At 42.1% G+C, this 15,070-nt stretch overlaps 1 protein-coding gene across 4 annotated transcripts in view; it reads left to right on the top strand.

Moving 5' to 3' along the window:
- Positions 1-15,070, top strand: part of DNAH11 (dynein axonemal heavy chain 11) — a 324,054-nt gene that overhangs the window by 113,905 nt on the left and 195,079 nt on the right. For 3 of the 4 annotated variants that reach the window (XM_056519699.1, XM_056519698.1, XM_056519697.1), the window contains exons 34-37: positions 7,011-7,167; positions 7,251-7,396; positions 7,498-7,614; positions 10,735-10,873. In XM_056519699.1, coding sequence (XP_056375674.1) covers positions 7,011-7,167; positions 7,251-7,396; positions 7,498-7,614; positions 10,735-10,873 — 559 coding nt within the window. Of the gene's footprint in view, positions 1-7,010; positions 7,168-7,250; positions 7,397-7,497; positions 7,615-10,291; positions 10,321-10,734; positions 10,874-15,070 lie in introns of those variants that run through there. The other variant, XM_056519700.1, reaches the window with a different exon arrangement.

The raw sequence follows: 15,070 nt of genomic DNA, 5'->3' as shown, positions 1-15,070 counted from the left end.
TCTTTATTTCATCAAAGAATGCATGGCGTTCTCATGGAGTTCGGGAGAGCGGACAGGAACAAGGGGGTGGGGGAGTGGGAAGCCCATCCCACTCCCCCACCTCCTTCTTCCTGTTCGCTCTCCCGCACTCCATGAGAACGCCATGCATTCTTTGATGAAATAAATAAGTTTTCTCTATTAAAGACCTGGTGAGTGCTCCATTTTTCTGCATTTCTGCATTTGGATATATACTGTTTAAATAGTGGTCTTCTGCTTCTGTGCTGCAGCTTCTGCAGAAGGGTGCATCGGGGCCTGGGCCCCTTACTGGGGGTATTGGCTGTACCCTCTGATGGCAGCCCTGTGTACAAGGTAGGGCTGGCACATAAGCCTGGTTGTCCCCTATTGGGAGTGTTTTGTCCCCTACTGTCCCCTATTGGGAGTTTTTTTTACCCCTAATGGGAGTGTTTTGTCCCCTATAAGGTGTGTCCTCAACTGCTATTGGGAGTGTCCCCAATTCAGATTGTGCAAATACATTGTCTTATGGGACCCTGGCAGGGAATTTAAAACTGTCTGCTATTGGGAGGTGTCCCCTAATGGGAGGTATCCGCTAAGGGAGATTTTACTATATATATATATATATATATATATATATATATATATATATATATATATATATATATATAAAGCAAAATCATCGGTAGTTGCAGTTTCTTGTAAAACCTTTTTTATTGGACTAACAAGATTTTGTAGAGACAAGCTTTCGGGATTCCTCCCTTTATCAAGTCATAAGCATTTCTGAGCTCACAAGGAGAAAACACAGGTTCTATCTCACAAAATATGCAGGGGTTAAAACAACATTAGTGGAGAATGGACATTAAGTTGGGCCATAAATTGTATAGCAATAGGACGATAGATACAGATAAGGATGAGGAGGGGGGGGGGGGCTGGAGAGCAGAGGTGAGAATAGTGGTTACGCTGGACAGACAATTTTACTATAGAGCCATAGACTGAAGATAAGACTAGACAGGGGAGGGGGAGCAGGGGTGTGATGGTGTTAGAGCAGGGAGAGGGTAGAGAGTTTAGCAAAGGTTATAGGAAATTTTGATAATGGGATAAGAAGCTTAAATCCACATTAAGTCCTCTGTTCTTGGAGTTATAAAGAACTATCATTTTGTACAACCATAGAGAAAAGGACTATTGCACCCCAGTTGGACACCACTTCACTCAAACAGGTCACTCCCTACAGGACCTCAAAATCAAGATCCTGAAAGGAAACTTCAAGAACACCCAGGAAAGAAAGACATTTGAAGCCAAAATGATAGTTCTTTATGACTCCAAGAACAGAGGACTTAATGTGGATTTAAGCTTCTTATCCCATTATCAAAATTTCCTATAACCTTTGCTAAACTCTCTACCCTCTCCCTGCTCTAACACCATCACACCCCTGCTCCCCCTCCCCTGTCTAGTCTTATCTTCAGTCTATGGCTCTATAGTAAAATTGTCTGTCCAGCGTAACCACTATTCTCACCTCTGCTCTCCAACCCCCCCCCCCCCCCTCCTCATCCTTATCTGTATCTATCGTCCTATTGCTATACAATTTATGGCCCAACTTAATGTCCATTCTCCACTAATGTTGTTTTAACCCCTGCATATTTTGTGAGATAGAACCTGTGTTTTCTCCTTGTGAGCTCAGAAATGCTTATGACTTGATAAAGGGAGGAATCCCGAAAGCTTGTCTCTACAAAATCTTGTTAGTCCAATAAAAAAGGTATTACAAGATACTGCAACTACCGATGATTTTGCTTTTTGCATCACTGGACTAATACGGCTACTCCTAACTAATCTATATATATATATATATATATATATATATATATATATATATATATATATATATATAATATATAGTCAGCATAGACCACCTCCAGATCATGCAGGTGACCTACCAGCATGCAATCGCTGGGATTAACTTCCACAAAGTATATAGTCACAGCAAAGAATATGAAGTAGGTCCGGTAATAGAAGAAAGGCTTCCAATTTTATTCACACCATAAAGTGTACAGGTGCAATGTTTTGGCAAGACTTCCTTTGTCAAGCATACAAAACCTACAAAATGCCATTCTTAAATACAATAAGATACAAAGTGATTGGTTAACCCCTTAACGATCAAGGACGTAAATGGTGCGGCTGTACTTTGTGCACCAGGACGAACATTTACGTCCTGTACGTGACCACGAGCATCGGAGCGATGATTGGGTTATGGTCAGCAGGTCCCGGCTGCTGATAGCAGCCAGGGACCCGCCGATCATGGCCTATATTCACGATTGCGTGGATGTCTGCCATTAACCTCTCAGATGCCGTGATCAATACCATTTTAATTTGAAAGTGCAGTAGTTTATACACCACAATCCCTGTGTTCAGTCTTGGTCACTCCCCAAAGAGGCAGTTGACAGCAATTTGCACGAAAGTGAGACATCTAGTGGCCAGGACTGGGGCTTTATTTTTCTGGTAGGAAGTCATTTTTGGTAAAGTGATTTACAAACCTGGTATAAATCACATAAGGTATGGAATAGAGAGAAGTTGTCTGAAACATCAGCAAGCATGACCTATATTTGTATTAAAGCAATTGGATTTAATAGCAATTGGATAATAATACTGAAAATCAAATTGCGTAATCTTTTACACATTATTCGTTCTACAATTCTTCACTGTTTTTGTTATTGCATTAAAAAAGCACTAAGCATTAATGGGGGACCATTTATTATGGTCTTTAGAGCTGTTTTTCTGTGTATATTTGTCGCACATTTGGAGCAGCGCTGCACCTCAGGCAATTTTTTGCAACTTTTTGGTTTACACTTTAAAAAAAGTGTGTACAGACCAGCTGTTAAAGTACTCAGGCTGCTTTCACACTATAAAAATTAATCCGTTACAAACGTCCATTAGAAAAGCCCTGGTAAACGGCCGTTAAAGAATCCCATTAAAGTCTATTGGATTTTTTGATTATCCTTTATGACCTGTTATAGTCTGCCATGTATAACGGCCGTTAGTTGTGACGGAAGAAATAACGGCACATGCACAAATTTTTCTTCCGTCACAAGAAACGGGTAAATTAATGGCCGTTATTTTTAACATTGAAGTCTATGGCTGACGGATGAGCCTTTATGTCATCCGTTTGCCCACAGTTTATTATATCCGTTATTATTTCTGAGCATGCTCAGAAGAGGCGACATCAGCAGACTCCCGCAGTGCTGAGGGTGGACTACTACTCCCATCATGGAACAGACTTGTTTCCATGATGGGAGTAGTAATTCCCCGGGGCTGCGGGAGTCTGCAGACAGCTGGGGAGGCTACATTAGTGTTTGTACTACAACCCCCATCATGGAACAGAGTCTGTTCCATGATGGGGGTTGTAGTACAGGGGCTGAGGGATTGATCGCACCGGGTTTCACTTCTGAGACCTGATGCGATCAAAAGTTATTAAGCAGGGGAGCGAGCGGCATGGTCTGCAACCCTACGATGTATCAGTGTGTTTTAACTTTCTTTTTGAATCCCCCGCGGGAAGCCCTGAATGGCCAATCAGGGCTCTCAGCGAGAGAGATTGAAAAATGAACTTTGAGAGTAGCAGGGGCCAAAGAGCACTGTGGGGGGCAAGATATATAGCGCTGCAGAGGGGGGCAGACATATAGCCTATATATCTAGCCCCCCCCGCAGCCAGCGCATTAGGTATGACCCCCACCTGCGCATTAAATATATACCCGCCGGCGCATTAAATATATACCCCCGCAGCGCATGTATATGTGCCCTCGCAGCTCTTCTATATACATATGCCCCTACCGCCGTATGAATGAAAAGTATTTCTATTAGCAGCGCATATTGCCGGCTCCCGGCTGCTAATAGAAATACCTTTCATTCATATGGCAGCAGGGGTATATGTATGTAGAAGCACGGGGGGGGGGGGGCAGATAACGCTATATGTCTGCCCCCCACAGCTCTTCTATATACACATGCCTCTGCCGCAGTATGAATGAAAAGTATTTCTATTAGCAGCGCATAGTGCCGGGAGACGACTCTATGCACTGCTAATAGAAATACCTTTCATTCATACGGCGGTAGGGGCATATGTATATAGAAGAGCTGTGGGGGGCAGACATATATACGGCGGTAGGGGCATGTGTATATAGAACAGCTGCGAGGGCACATATACATGCGCTGCGGGGGTATATATTTAATGCGCAGGCGGGGGTCATATCTAATGCGCTGCTGGGGGTCATAGATATATAGGCTATATGTCTGCCCCCCCCCCCCCCTCTGCAGCGCTATATATCTTGCCCCCCACAGTGCTCTTTGGCCCCTGCTACTCTCCAAGTTCATTTTTCAATCTCTCTCGCTGAGAGCCCTGATCGGCCATTCAGGGCTTCCCGCGGGGGATTCAAAAATGAAAGTTAAAACACATGATACATCGCAGGGTTGCGGAGCATGCCGCCCGCTCCCCTGCTTAATAACTTTTGATCGCATCGGGTCTCAGAAGTGAAACCCGGTGCGATCAATCCCTCAGCCCCTGTACTAGAACCCCCATCATGGAACAGAGTCTGTTCCATGACGGGGGTTGTAGTACAAGCACTAATGTAGCCTCCCCAGCTGTCTGCAGACTCCCGCAGCCAGGGAATTTCTACTCCCATCATGGAAACAAGTCTGTTCCATGATGGGAGCAGTAGTAGTCCCAGCTGTGGGAGTCTGTAGGCAGAGGTGTTTGGCCATACATGAGGGATAAGGATAACGGATGAATATTTATTCAGCCGTTAGCACCCTTTATTTCATCCGTTATTAAACATCCGTTTTTACAGAGAAAACGGACATTTAATAACGGATGAATGCTCATAGTGTGAAAGCGGCCTTAAAGTCTTATGCAGTGGTAATGAATTTATAACTTAAAAAAAAAACACATCAGAGTCGCAAAAATACACCAGCCCAGACTTAACTTAGCTTGTTGGTGTATGTGGAGAGTGAAATATCAGAAAATGTGTACCTGCACAAAATTACCAGCACACACAAAAAAGGTGGAAAAAAGGCTTCACTTACACCTACAATAAAAATGTCCCCATATGTGCTCGAATAAAGTTAGTAGGTTTGTAGTGAATTCTCCTCATTTTTATACATCATTAAGGAATAGAGTTTCTAAAGATTCATTCATCTCTACTGCTGCAGCTGGAGGTAAGTGATCATCTGAGGGGCTGATGCAGTGTTTTCCAAACAGTGGGGGTCATATTCAAAATTCTTCACAGCAAAAATTTCAAAAAGTTTACATCAGATATTCAAAGTATTTTACATGAGAATTATCCAAGGTTTACACTAGTCACACCAAAAAATGTTTGCACTTTCATTTTCTCCTCCTCACCTTCTAAAAATCATAACGCGTTCAATTTTGCACCAACAGACCCATATAAGGGCTTGTTTTTTTTAAGTCACCAATAGTACTTTGTAATGACATTACTTATTTTATAACATAATATGCGGCAAAACAAAATAAATTATTTGTGGCGTGAAATGAAAAAAAAAAAACATTTTGCTAATTTTTAGGGCTTCCGTTTCTACGAAATGCACTTTTTGGTAAAAATGGCACATATCTTTTTTCTGTAGGTCCATACAGTTACAGTGATACCCAATTTATGTAGATTTTTATTTTATTTGACTACTTAAAAAAAAATCATAAGTACATGCACCAAAATTTGTATGTTTAAGATTGTCATTTTCTGACCCCTATTACTTTTTAATTTTTCCGTGTATGGGGCTATTTGAGGGCTTATTTTTTGCGCTGTGGTTTGTAGTTTTTATCGGTACCATTTTTGTTTTGATCAGACTTTTTGATCGCTTTTTATTAATATTTTTATGGTATATGAAGTGACCAAAAATTCACAATTTTGGACTTTGGTATTTTTTTTACGTGTACACCATTGACCGTGCGGTTTAGCTAACCTTATATCTTAATAGTTCGGACATTTACGCACACGGTGTTACCACATATGATTTTTTTTTTTTATTACACTTTTTTTATTTATTAAATAGGAAAAGGGGGGTGATTTAAACTTTTATTTGGGGGGGGGGGCTTATTCACATATAATGCGGTTCCCTGCATTAGCCATGGGTCCTGGCTGCCCACGGGGTTTAACTCTTTCTCTGCTCCTGAGAATGGTTTAAACCTTGTTAGCAGAATCAGGGCATACAGGTACGCCCTGCATTCTTAACTGGTTAGACAAAACATTTTCCTGCACACACAATTAAGCCCTATAAATGTTATCCAGTTATCGCTTGTCTGGGCAGTAGTATCATGGAATATCATGTGAGATTCTTCCACCAGGATTTTCAGGGATGTAAGATTTGGCGCCAAACCAATTTTGGCACAAAAAAATCTTATATGGCTGCTACAAAAAAAATTGGCACCGAATTTGACAATTTTGGCGTGAAAAAAATAAAAAGTGGCACGAAAATTAACTCTCACATATTTTCTATTGAAAATGTGAAGAGAAAAAAAAAGGTGTGATTAATATCACTGTTGCAGAAATTAAAGTCGTTTTTGAATATCTTTGTGTCTCCAGCTGTTGCAAAACTACAACTCCCAGCATGCCCGGACAGCCTTTGGCTGTCCGGGCATGCTGGGAGTTGTAGTTTTGCAACAGCTGGAGACACACTGTTTGGAAAACACTGGGCTGGAGCATTGGCATCAGTGGATGGTCTGACTGCATAGTCGCAGAATGCAAGCTGCCGCAGGGCATATGTAACCTTATCGGGCACCACAGTGTATATTTATGTTAGGAAACTAGGGAGAGTCTTTTGGCAGTGCCTTCTGAGGATTGGACCCCCTGTAAAGATGGAAAAAACAAGATTACAATAAATAAGCTTCAGGGCAAAAGCTGTTCTAAAATTTAGAAACTGAACGTTCATCTCATTGTGCTTCTTTATTGATCCTTTTTCTGTTTGTCCAGCCTATTACTGAAATGATTTTCTTTAACACTTTATTTGTTGCGCTCCATAAGGTGCTACATTACCCTGACACAGTCCCTCCACCTGACCATGAGCGGCGCTCCGGCCGGCCCTGCCGGAACAGGAAAGACGGAAACCACCAAAGATTTAGGTCGGGCCCTGGGGGTGATGGTATATGTTTTCAACTGCTCCGAACAGATGGATTATAAAGTAAGCTAAATGGCAAATTCACAATCTGTGCTTCCTAAAACATTTCTTCCCACAGTGCCGTTTCATTGCCATTTGTCTTGCAGTCTGTAGGAAACATATATAAAGGTCTGGCGCAGACCGGAGCCTGGGGATGTTTTGATGAATTTAACCGGATTGCAGTAGAAGTTCTGTCAGTGGTTGCGGTACAAGTGAAAAGTATTCAAGATGCCATCCGCAACAAGAAAAAAAGGCAAGGCGCCGAATCTATCCAGAAATGATAACTTACATCAAATCAAAATGTAATCTTTTGCAAAGAGCGCATATCACAGCTTGTCCCTCTTCTCCTGACAGATTCTTTTTCCTTGGAGAAAACATCACATTGAAGCCATCAGTGGGAATATTTATCACTATGAACCCTGGTTATGCCGGCCGCACAGAACTGCCGGAGAATCTCAAGGCTCTTTTCAGGCAAGCTATTGGAGCGCTATCGCCATCTATTGTTGCTTTCTAAATTAGCACATTGTATTTGCTTTATTATTACGGTATATACTGGAAAGAAATTCTGAAGTGCAGTTTAAGGACACAGAAAGGAGCATGAATATGAAATCATAAGCCACGCTTAATATTTATTGCTTTATGGAAAACCTTACAGGTTCTGTTACCAAGTGAAAGTTAAAGAGTACCTCTCCCCAAATTAAACATTTAATATATTGTTACTAATGTAATTAAGAGACACTTTGCTATTTACTTGCTGTTAAAATTCGAAACCTTTTATATGTTTTTAATGTGATTGAAAAAACGGCCACTGGGTGGCTCTGTTCTGTTCCCTGCCGCAAGTCACACAGTGAGTTTGGTCTTCTCCTGGCCTGGCAGGATATTGCGCTTGCTGGGGAACGCCCACTTTCTCCTGCTGGGAGCTCACACAATGTGAGCAAGGGGGAAGGTATAATACACAGCTTTTTAAAGCTGTGAAAAAAAGGCAGATGGGGTCTTAGAAGTAGTTAGGGAATATAATCTGAGTTATTTAAAAAAAATATGGTTTGATGACAAGTACTCTTTAAAGCATACATGTTGTTTTAACCCCTTAAGGACACATGATGTACTAGAACGTCATGTGTCCGCTCCCGATCTATAACGCGGGGCCGCGGCGTTGCCCCGCGTCATAGCGCGTCGGGCCCAGCCTCTAACAACGGCCGGGACCCGTGGCTAATAGTGCGCGGCATTGATTGTGGTGCCCCGTGCTATTAACCCTTTAGACACGGCGTTCAAATTTGAATGCCACGTCTAAAGTGAAAGTGAAACCATGCTGGTTAGCTCAGTGGGCTGTTCGGGATGGCCGCGGCGAAATACCGAACAGCTTACAGGACAGCATGAGGGTCCCTACCTGCCTCCTCGCTGTCCAATCGCCGAATGACTGCTCAGTGCCTGAGATCCAGGCATGAGCAGTCAAGCGGCAGAATCATCGATAACTGGTTTCCTATGAGAAACCAGTGATCAATGTAAAAGATCAGTGTGTGCAGTGTTATAGGTCCCTATGGGACCTATAACACTGCAAAAAAAAAAAAGTGAAAAAAAAAGTGAATAAAGATCATTTAACCCCTCCCCTATTAAAAGTTTGAATCCCCCCCCCCCTTTTCCCATAAAAAAAAAAAAAAAAAAACACACTGTAAATAATAATAAATATATATGGTATCGCCGCATGCGGAAATGTTCGAATTATACAAATATATCGTTAATTAAACCACACGGTCAATGGCGTACGCGCAAAAAAATTCAAAAGTCCAAAATAGTGCATTTTTGGTCACATTTTATATCATGAAAAAATGAATAAAAAGTCCTATCAATGCAAAAATGGTACCGTTAAAAACTTCAGATCACGGCGCAAAAAATTAGCCCTCATACCGCCCCATACACGGAAAAATAAAAAAGTTATAGGGGTCAGAAGATGACAATTTTAAACGTATACATTTTCCTGCATGAAGTTATGATTTTTTCCAGAAGTACGACAAAATCAAACCTATATAAGTAGGGTATCATTTTAATCGTATGAACCTACAGAATAAAGATAAGGTGTCATTTTTACCGAAAAATGTACTAAGTAGAAACGGAAGTCCCCAAAAGTTACAAAACTGCAGTTTTTTTTTTCAATTTTGTCTCACAATGATTTTTTTTTCCGTTTCAGTGACGTCCCTGCGTGCGCAACCTCCCTGCGGCCCCAGCGTATTTAAAGTTAACGCAGGGCCGGCAGCCGCAGAGAGGTCACTAGGGTATCCTTATGTCCCAAAAAGATTTTTCGGGACACAGGGATGTCCCTAATGTGACCCAGCCACATCTCAAAGCGGCCCCAGGTCCGACAGCCCACCGGGTAGGCCAGTCCGGGCCGGACTACACCACATTAGGGTACAATGTACTAGGGTACATTTACACGTTCATAACGCTCAGCAGGTTAGATGTGGGAGATCCGCTGCAAGTTTCACTACCATTCTACAAGTCTACAAATTTGCCACTATTGAAGATTTTCTGCAAACCTATTGAAGTGAATGCTAGCATAGAGTTTATTCACGTATAGGTGTGTGGCTTCAGTGAGAGAATGCAGACAATACAGTAGGATGAGGTGGCGGCTCTGCCAAGTGGCATACAAGAGGCAAAACAAAGCAGTGCAGTCACACAGTGATGCCAACAAAACCTGTGTCAGTGTCGCTGTGAGCGATCTGCAGTGTGTTGCAACATGGTTTTACACAGGACTGAACGTGGTTGTGATCTAAGCCAAGTGGTTAAGCCCCAAAAATACAATTTTCTTGAAAATATTTGTTAAGAACGGATTTCTTTGAGTTCAGAGCAGTGGAGTGGAAAGCTACCGCTGTACTTTTTCTTTCTATCGTATCTACTGCTGACTTTGGGTAAAATAACTGCACTGAATACTGCCTGAATAGCCCTAGGTCACTCACCTATACCTTTTTATATAGAGGTAGACTTGAGGGTATGTTTACTTGTGGCAGATTTGTTGTAGAAATTTCTGACTGTCCAATCCACCTGTAATTAGTAAATTTGATCCAAAATTTTTGCCCAACAGTTTATAGATTCGCTCATTGTAGCATTCCATTAATATTCGGTTATTTTTGGAAATTCCATGTATGTCCAATGAAACAACATTATATTTTCTAGGAAAATAAAGTAAGTAAACTCCACTGAAATAAAGCACATTTGGGGAAAAGAAGAAAATTGAGATAGAATTATTGTTATCAATACAGTACATACATTGCAATTGATATTGTTTTCACCTGGGTATGTTAAGAAGTGCTTGGGACCCTATATGTCTTTACTTTGCTCTTTTTTGCATGTCTGCAACGTCTTGCTTATTGAGAATCGTATATATCTTTTATTGTGTGCATTTGCTTTTCTATATAATTAATGAAATAATGGGACATTACCTGAATTTTGTGGGATTGCTATAATGCATATTCTTCTGCGGTTGTATAGCTTGTTGTATTTCTTGCATATGATGTTAATAAAAATCTGATTTAACATACACTAAAATTCATATCGTGTGATGTCAGTAAATACGCAATGTTTTTTTTCTTCTTTCAGGCCTTGTGCCATGGTGGTTCCAGACACTGAGCTGATCTGTGAAATAATGCTAATTGCCGAGGGGTTCCTTGACGCTCGCCCATTAGCCAGGAAATTTATTACCCTTTACATGCTATGCAAGGAGCTGCTTTCTAAACAGGTAATGTTATGAAATACAGATTTGCATTTTTTTGTGGCTCGCAAAGTTATCCCATTTCCACAGGATAGGGGATAAAAAAAACTTATCGGTCGGAGTTCCAGCAGTCAGATCACCGGAACAAAGAAAAATTGTCCACAATGAATGGACTTCACCACATGCAGCCAGCGGTTCAATTATTCTACAGTATATGGGGCTTCTCAACATTGCCAGATCATTGCCATATCATGGCAGATACCTACTAGCTTAGGGACAACTAAAAATTATAGATGAAGCCTGCAGAGCATAAATCTGATGCAAATGCCATATACAAGTTATATAATGACCAGAAATAATGCTAGTCCTCACACATTACCCGAAGTTACCCAAGTTATTTGAAACAACAGGCTTTAAAGATGCAAAAACAAGGAAAAAAGAACACATTGTGAACCTAGCCAAAGAGTGCAGGAAGACTGAGCCCCAAATTAATATTGTGAATGAATATTTAAGTATTCATTTTGTTTCGAAAAGTTAGATGAAAGGATGCATTGGCCAAGATCAGAGACAGCTGTTGACCACAGAGAAATTTAAATAGAAGGGCCGCATGGCACCATGGGCCAAACAAAGGTGCCCCAAGTCTGCTTTACATTTGAGTTGGACTCTAGTGTCCAACAAATTCGGCGTCAACTCCTCCAGTGAGGCTTGATCATTTAATGTCCCCTACAAAGAGATTTTATTTAAAGGGATACACTGAAGCTGAAACCGACCAGTTTTGTCTGGTTATTTTGGCGCAGAGTGTCTTAGACATGTCTGCGACAGTGTGCGCCTGGAAAATCCGACAAATCCGACATTGCACTGTGAAAAGCCAAAAAGGAGCGTGGTCTGTCGCAAAGGGGGCATGGTCGGCCCGGAAATGGGCGGGGTTTCACAACCCGACCGATTTACTATTGAATTCACAGAAAATCCTGTGGATAAATGGCTGGAAATATCGACCTAGAAAAAGCTGGTCAGAAAATGTTCCCGACTTTTCTCAATGGTAAATAGAGAGGAATCCTACAAGTCTGAAACAACTTTTCACACAGTAAAAACCAGACACTCTAAGTAAATGAGGCCCAATATGTCTGATGGCAGGGATCCTGCTTCTGGGACCCCTTGCGAACGCTGGGTTTGGGCGGCCATGGTCCTGACGTCACACCACGCCCCTTCATGATGTCACGCCACACACCCTTCATGTATGTCGATAGGAGGGGGTGTGGCAGCTGTCACACCCCTCCCATAGACCTGAATGGAGAGGGCATGGAGTGACATCACGAGGGGGCGTGTCATGAAGTCACAACCACGACCGCCCAAACCCAGCGTTCAGAAAATAACTTTCAGAACACCGGGTGCTGCACGGAGATCGCAAGGGGTCCTAGTGGCGGGACCCCTGTAATCAGACATCTTATCCCCTTTCCTTTGGATAGGGGATAAGATGTCTAGGGGCGGAGTACACCTCTAAGCCAAGATAGGAGAGGTTGCCTCCAAAATCGCAGGACACTTGCCTGCAGAAGAAACTATCTAGGAGTATTTCAAAGTGCTCTTTCCAAGGTATTCTATACAGTGATAGAAATACTAATGGATATATTCAGAAAGTACTCCCTAGCACCTATACAGAACAAAGTATGAACAAGTGTGGCATTGTTTCTGGTAAAGAAACATTTGCTGTCCATGCGCCATTAGACTAAAACCTTTGCCAGCTTTGAAATGATTGATATGCTATCCACATGATAGGCCATCAATCAGTGATCGGCAGGGTGGCCTGTTTGGGTGAGCTACACAGTGAACCGGGGCAAAGATCATTGTGTAGAGGTGGCAGCGTATTAATGCAGGTAAGCTCCCATTTAAAGGGTACCTCTCATCAAATAAACGTTTGATATATTTTAGATTAATGAATGTTGAATAATTTTCCAATAGCATGTTAATGAAAAATATGCTTCTTTCTATTGTATTTTTCCCGATCAGTCCTGGCAGCAAGCATTTCTGACTCATGCTGGAGTCCTAAACACTCAGAGCTGCCAGCCTGCTTTGTTCACAGCCAAACAGGCTGTGAACAAAGCAGGCTGGCAGCTCTGAGTGTTCTCCTTTGTGAACAAAGCAGACTGGCAGCTCGTAGTGTTTAGGACTCCAGCATGAGTCTGAAATGCTTGCTGCCAGGACTGGTAGGGAGACCCCTAGTGGTCATTTCTTCAAAGTGGAAAATTAAATAGAAAGAAGCATATTTTTTAATAACATGCAATTGTAAAGTTATTCTGCATACATTAATCTATAATATATCAAAAGTTTTTTTGTTAAGAGGTACCCTTTAAGTGAATGGCCCTGTTCACTTAAAGCCCCGCTCACTGTGTAGTGTGGGTGCTCGCTAAAACAGCAGATCGGCAGGGGGTGATTGATGTATGCCAATCAGCGATTGATGAGACGGTATGTATTTTGCAACCCAAATAGCCATGTTAAAGCTGTTATAGCTATGTTTCTATAGGCTGTGCTATGCTCTTATATCATTATTGCGGCTAATTGATTTTATGCTGCGACCCAACAATGATAATCTTTGTCGCAGTATGTAATAAAAGACACATACACCTCATTGAAGATTCCAATGAATGCAATATATGTTCAGGGAAATATAAAAACCATGTGATCAAAAAAAAATGATATTCTTTTGTAGTAGCATTATGAGACCTGTCAAATTATTTCATATCTGCGGAATATCTTTAGGGCTTAAGTATAAATTATTTAAACTCTGTGTATGGATAGTTCCCCCCCCCCCCCCCTCCCCCATGTATCTGCAATTAATATTCCTACAATTCTATTATTCAAACGTTTAGCTTGAAGTCATTTTTATAGCAGATAATTGTACTTTTAGAATCCCGAGTCATTAGTTACCAGTCAGAACATGTTCTTGGAAGAATTAGTTTGTTCTTTGTAGCTATGCCATAGGTAATAAGTACTCCTTAATACAGCATTATACAACAATCTTGACTAGGGACAGGTAATTTCCAATAAACTATACAGAACTGTATCACAATGGGTATAGATGACACGGACATCATTCGCTTTGTACCGGTGGCATATTATCAGTTTATAATGCTCCTACAATTACGGAGCAATTAAATGTTCTATCTCCGTTTTGTGCTCACAAAGAATGTCTTACAATGAAGACCATCATATCTATATTTCTAGACCTTGTTTGCCAAAAATGTCTTTGTATTTCCATTTTACTCACAAATAAATAAAAAAATCTATGTAAAATACATTTTCTAACTGTTATTTAAAGCAATGAGAATTCAGAATAAACTTAATTGGATGTAACATTCTACTGAAATGTAGATAGTAGGAGTATAACCTGATCAGATACCGTATTTTTCGCCCTATAGGACGCACCGGCATATAAAACGCACCCAATTTTAAAGGCGCAAAATCTAGAGAAAAAAAAAGATTCTGAACCCAACAGTGTTCTTCAACCTACGGACCTCCAGATGTTGCAAAACTACAACTCCCAGCATGCCCGGACAGCCGTTGGCTGTCCGGGCATGCTGGGAGTTGTAGTTTTGCATCATCTGGAGGTCCGCAGGTTGAAGACCACTGGTATAGGAGGTAATACTCACGTGTCGCCGCCGCTCCGGACCCGCTTGTCACCACTGCCCAGGATGTCGCTCCATCGCTGTCGCCACGTCCCCGGGGTGTCCCCGACGCTCCGGACGTCTTCTTCCCTGGGATCCACGCTCTCCGTCGCGTCATCACGTCGCTACGCACGCCGCTCCTATTGGATGAGGGGACGGCATGCGCGACGACGTGATGACGTCGAAGGAGAGCGCCGGCCATGCAGGGGATCCCAGCACGGAGCAGACACCGAGGAGGTAGGTAAGGTCCCTCCCGTTGTCCTGTAAGCTGTTCGGGACGCCGCGATTTCACCGCGGCAGTCCCGAACAGCCCGACTGAACATCCGGGTTAGTGTTATTTTCGTTTCAGACGCGGAGGTCAGCTTTGATCGCCGCGTCTGAAGGGTTAATACAGGGCATCACCGCGATCGGTGATGTCCTGTATTAGCCGCGGGTCCCGGCCATTGATGGCCGCATGGACCGCCGCGATAGGTGTGTATTCGCCATATAAGTTTTGGGGAAGAAAAAGTGCGTCTTATACGGGGAAACATATGGTAATGATTACTTGGAGATTGTGTTGTAGTCT

Source organism: Hyla sarda, chromosome 5, assembly GCF_029499605.1.
Source record: "Hyla sarda isolate aHylSar1 chromosome 5, aHylSar1.hap1, whole genome shotgun sequence".
In the NCBI taxonomy this organism is placed as follows: Eukaryota; Metazoa; Chordata; class Amphibia; order Anura; family Hylidae; genus Hyla; species Hyla sarda.
Note: the sequence above shows the minus strand (reverse complement) of the source record. Positions and strands in the feature narration are given on the sequence as shown.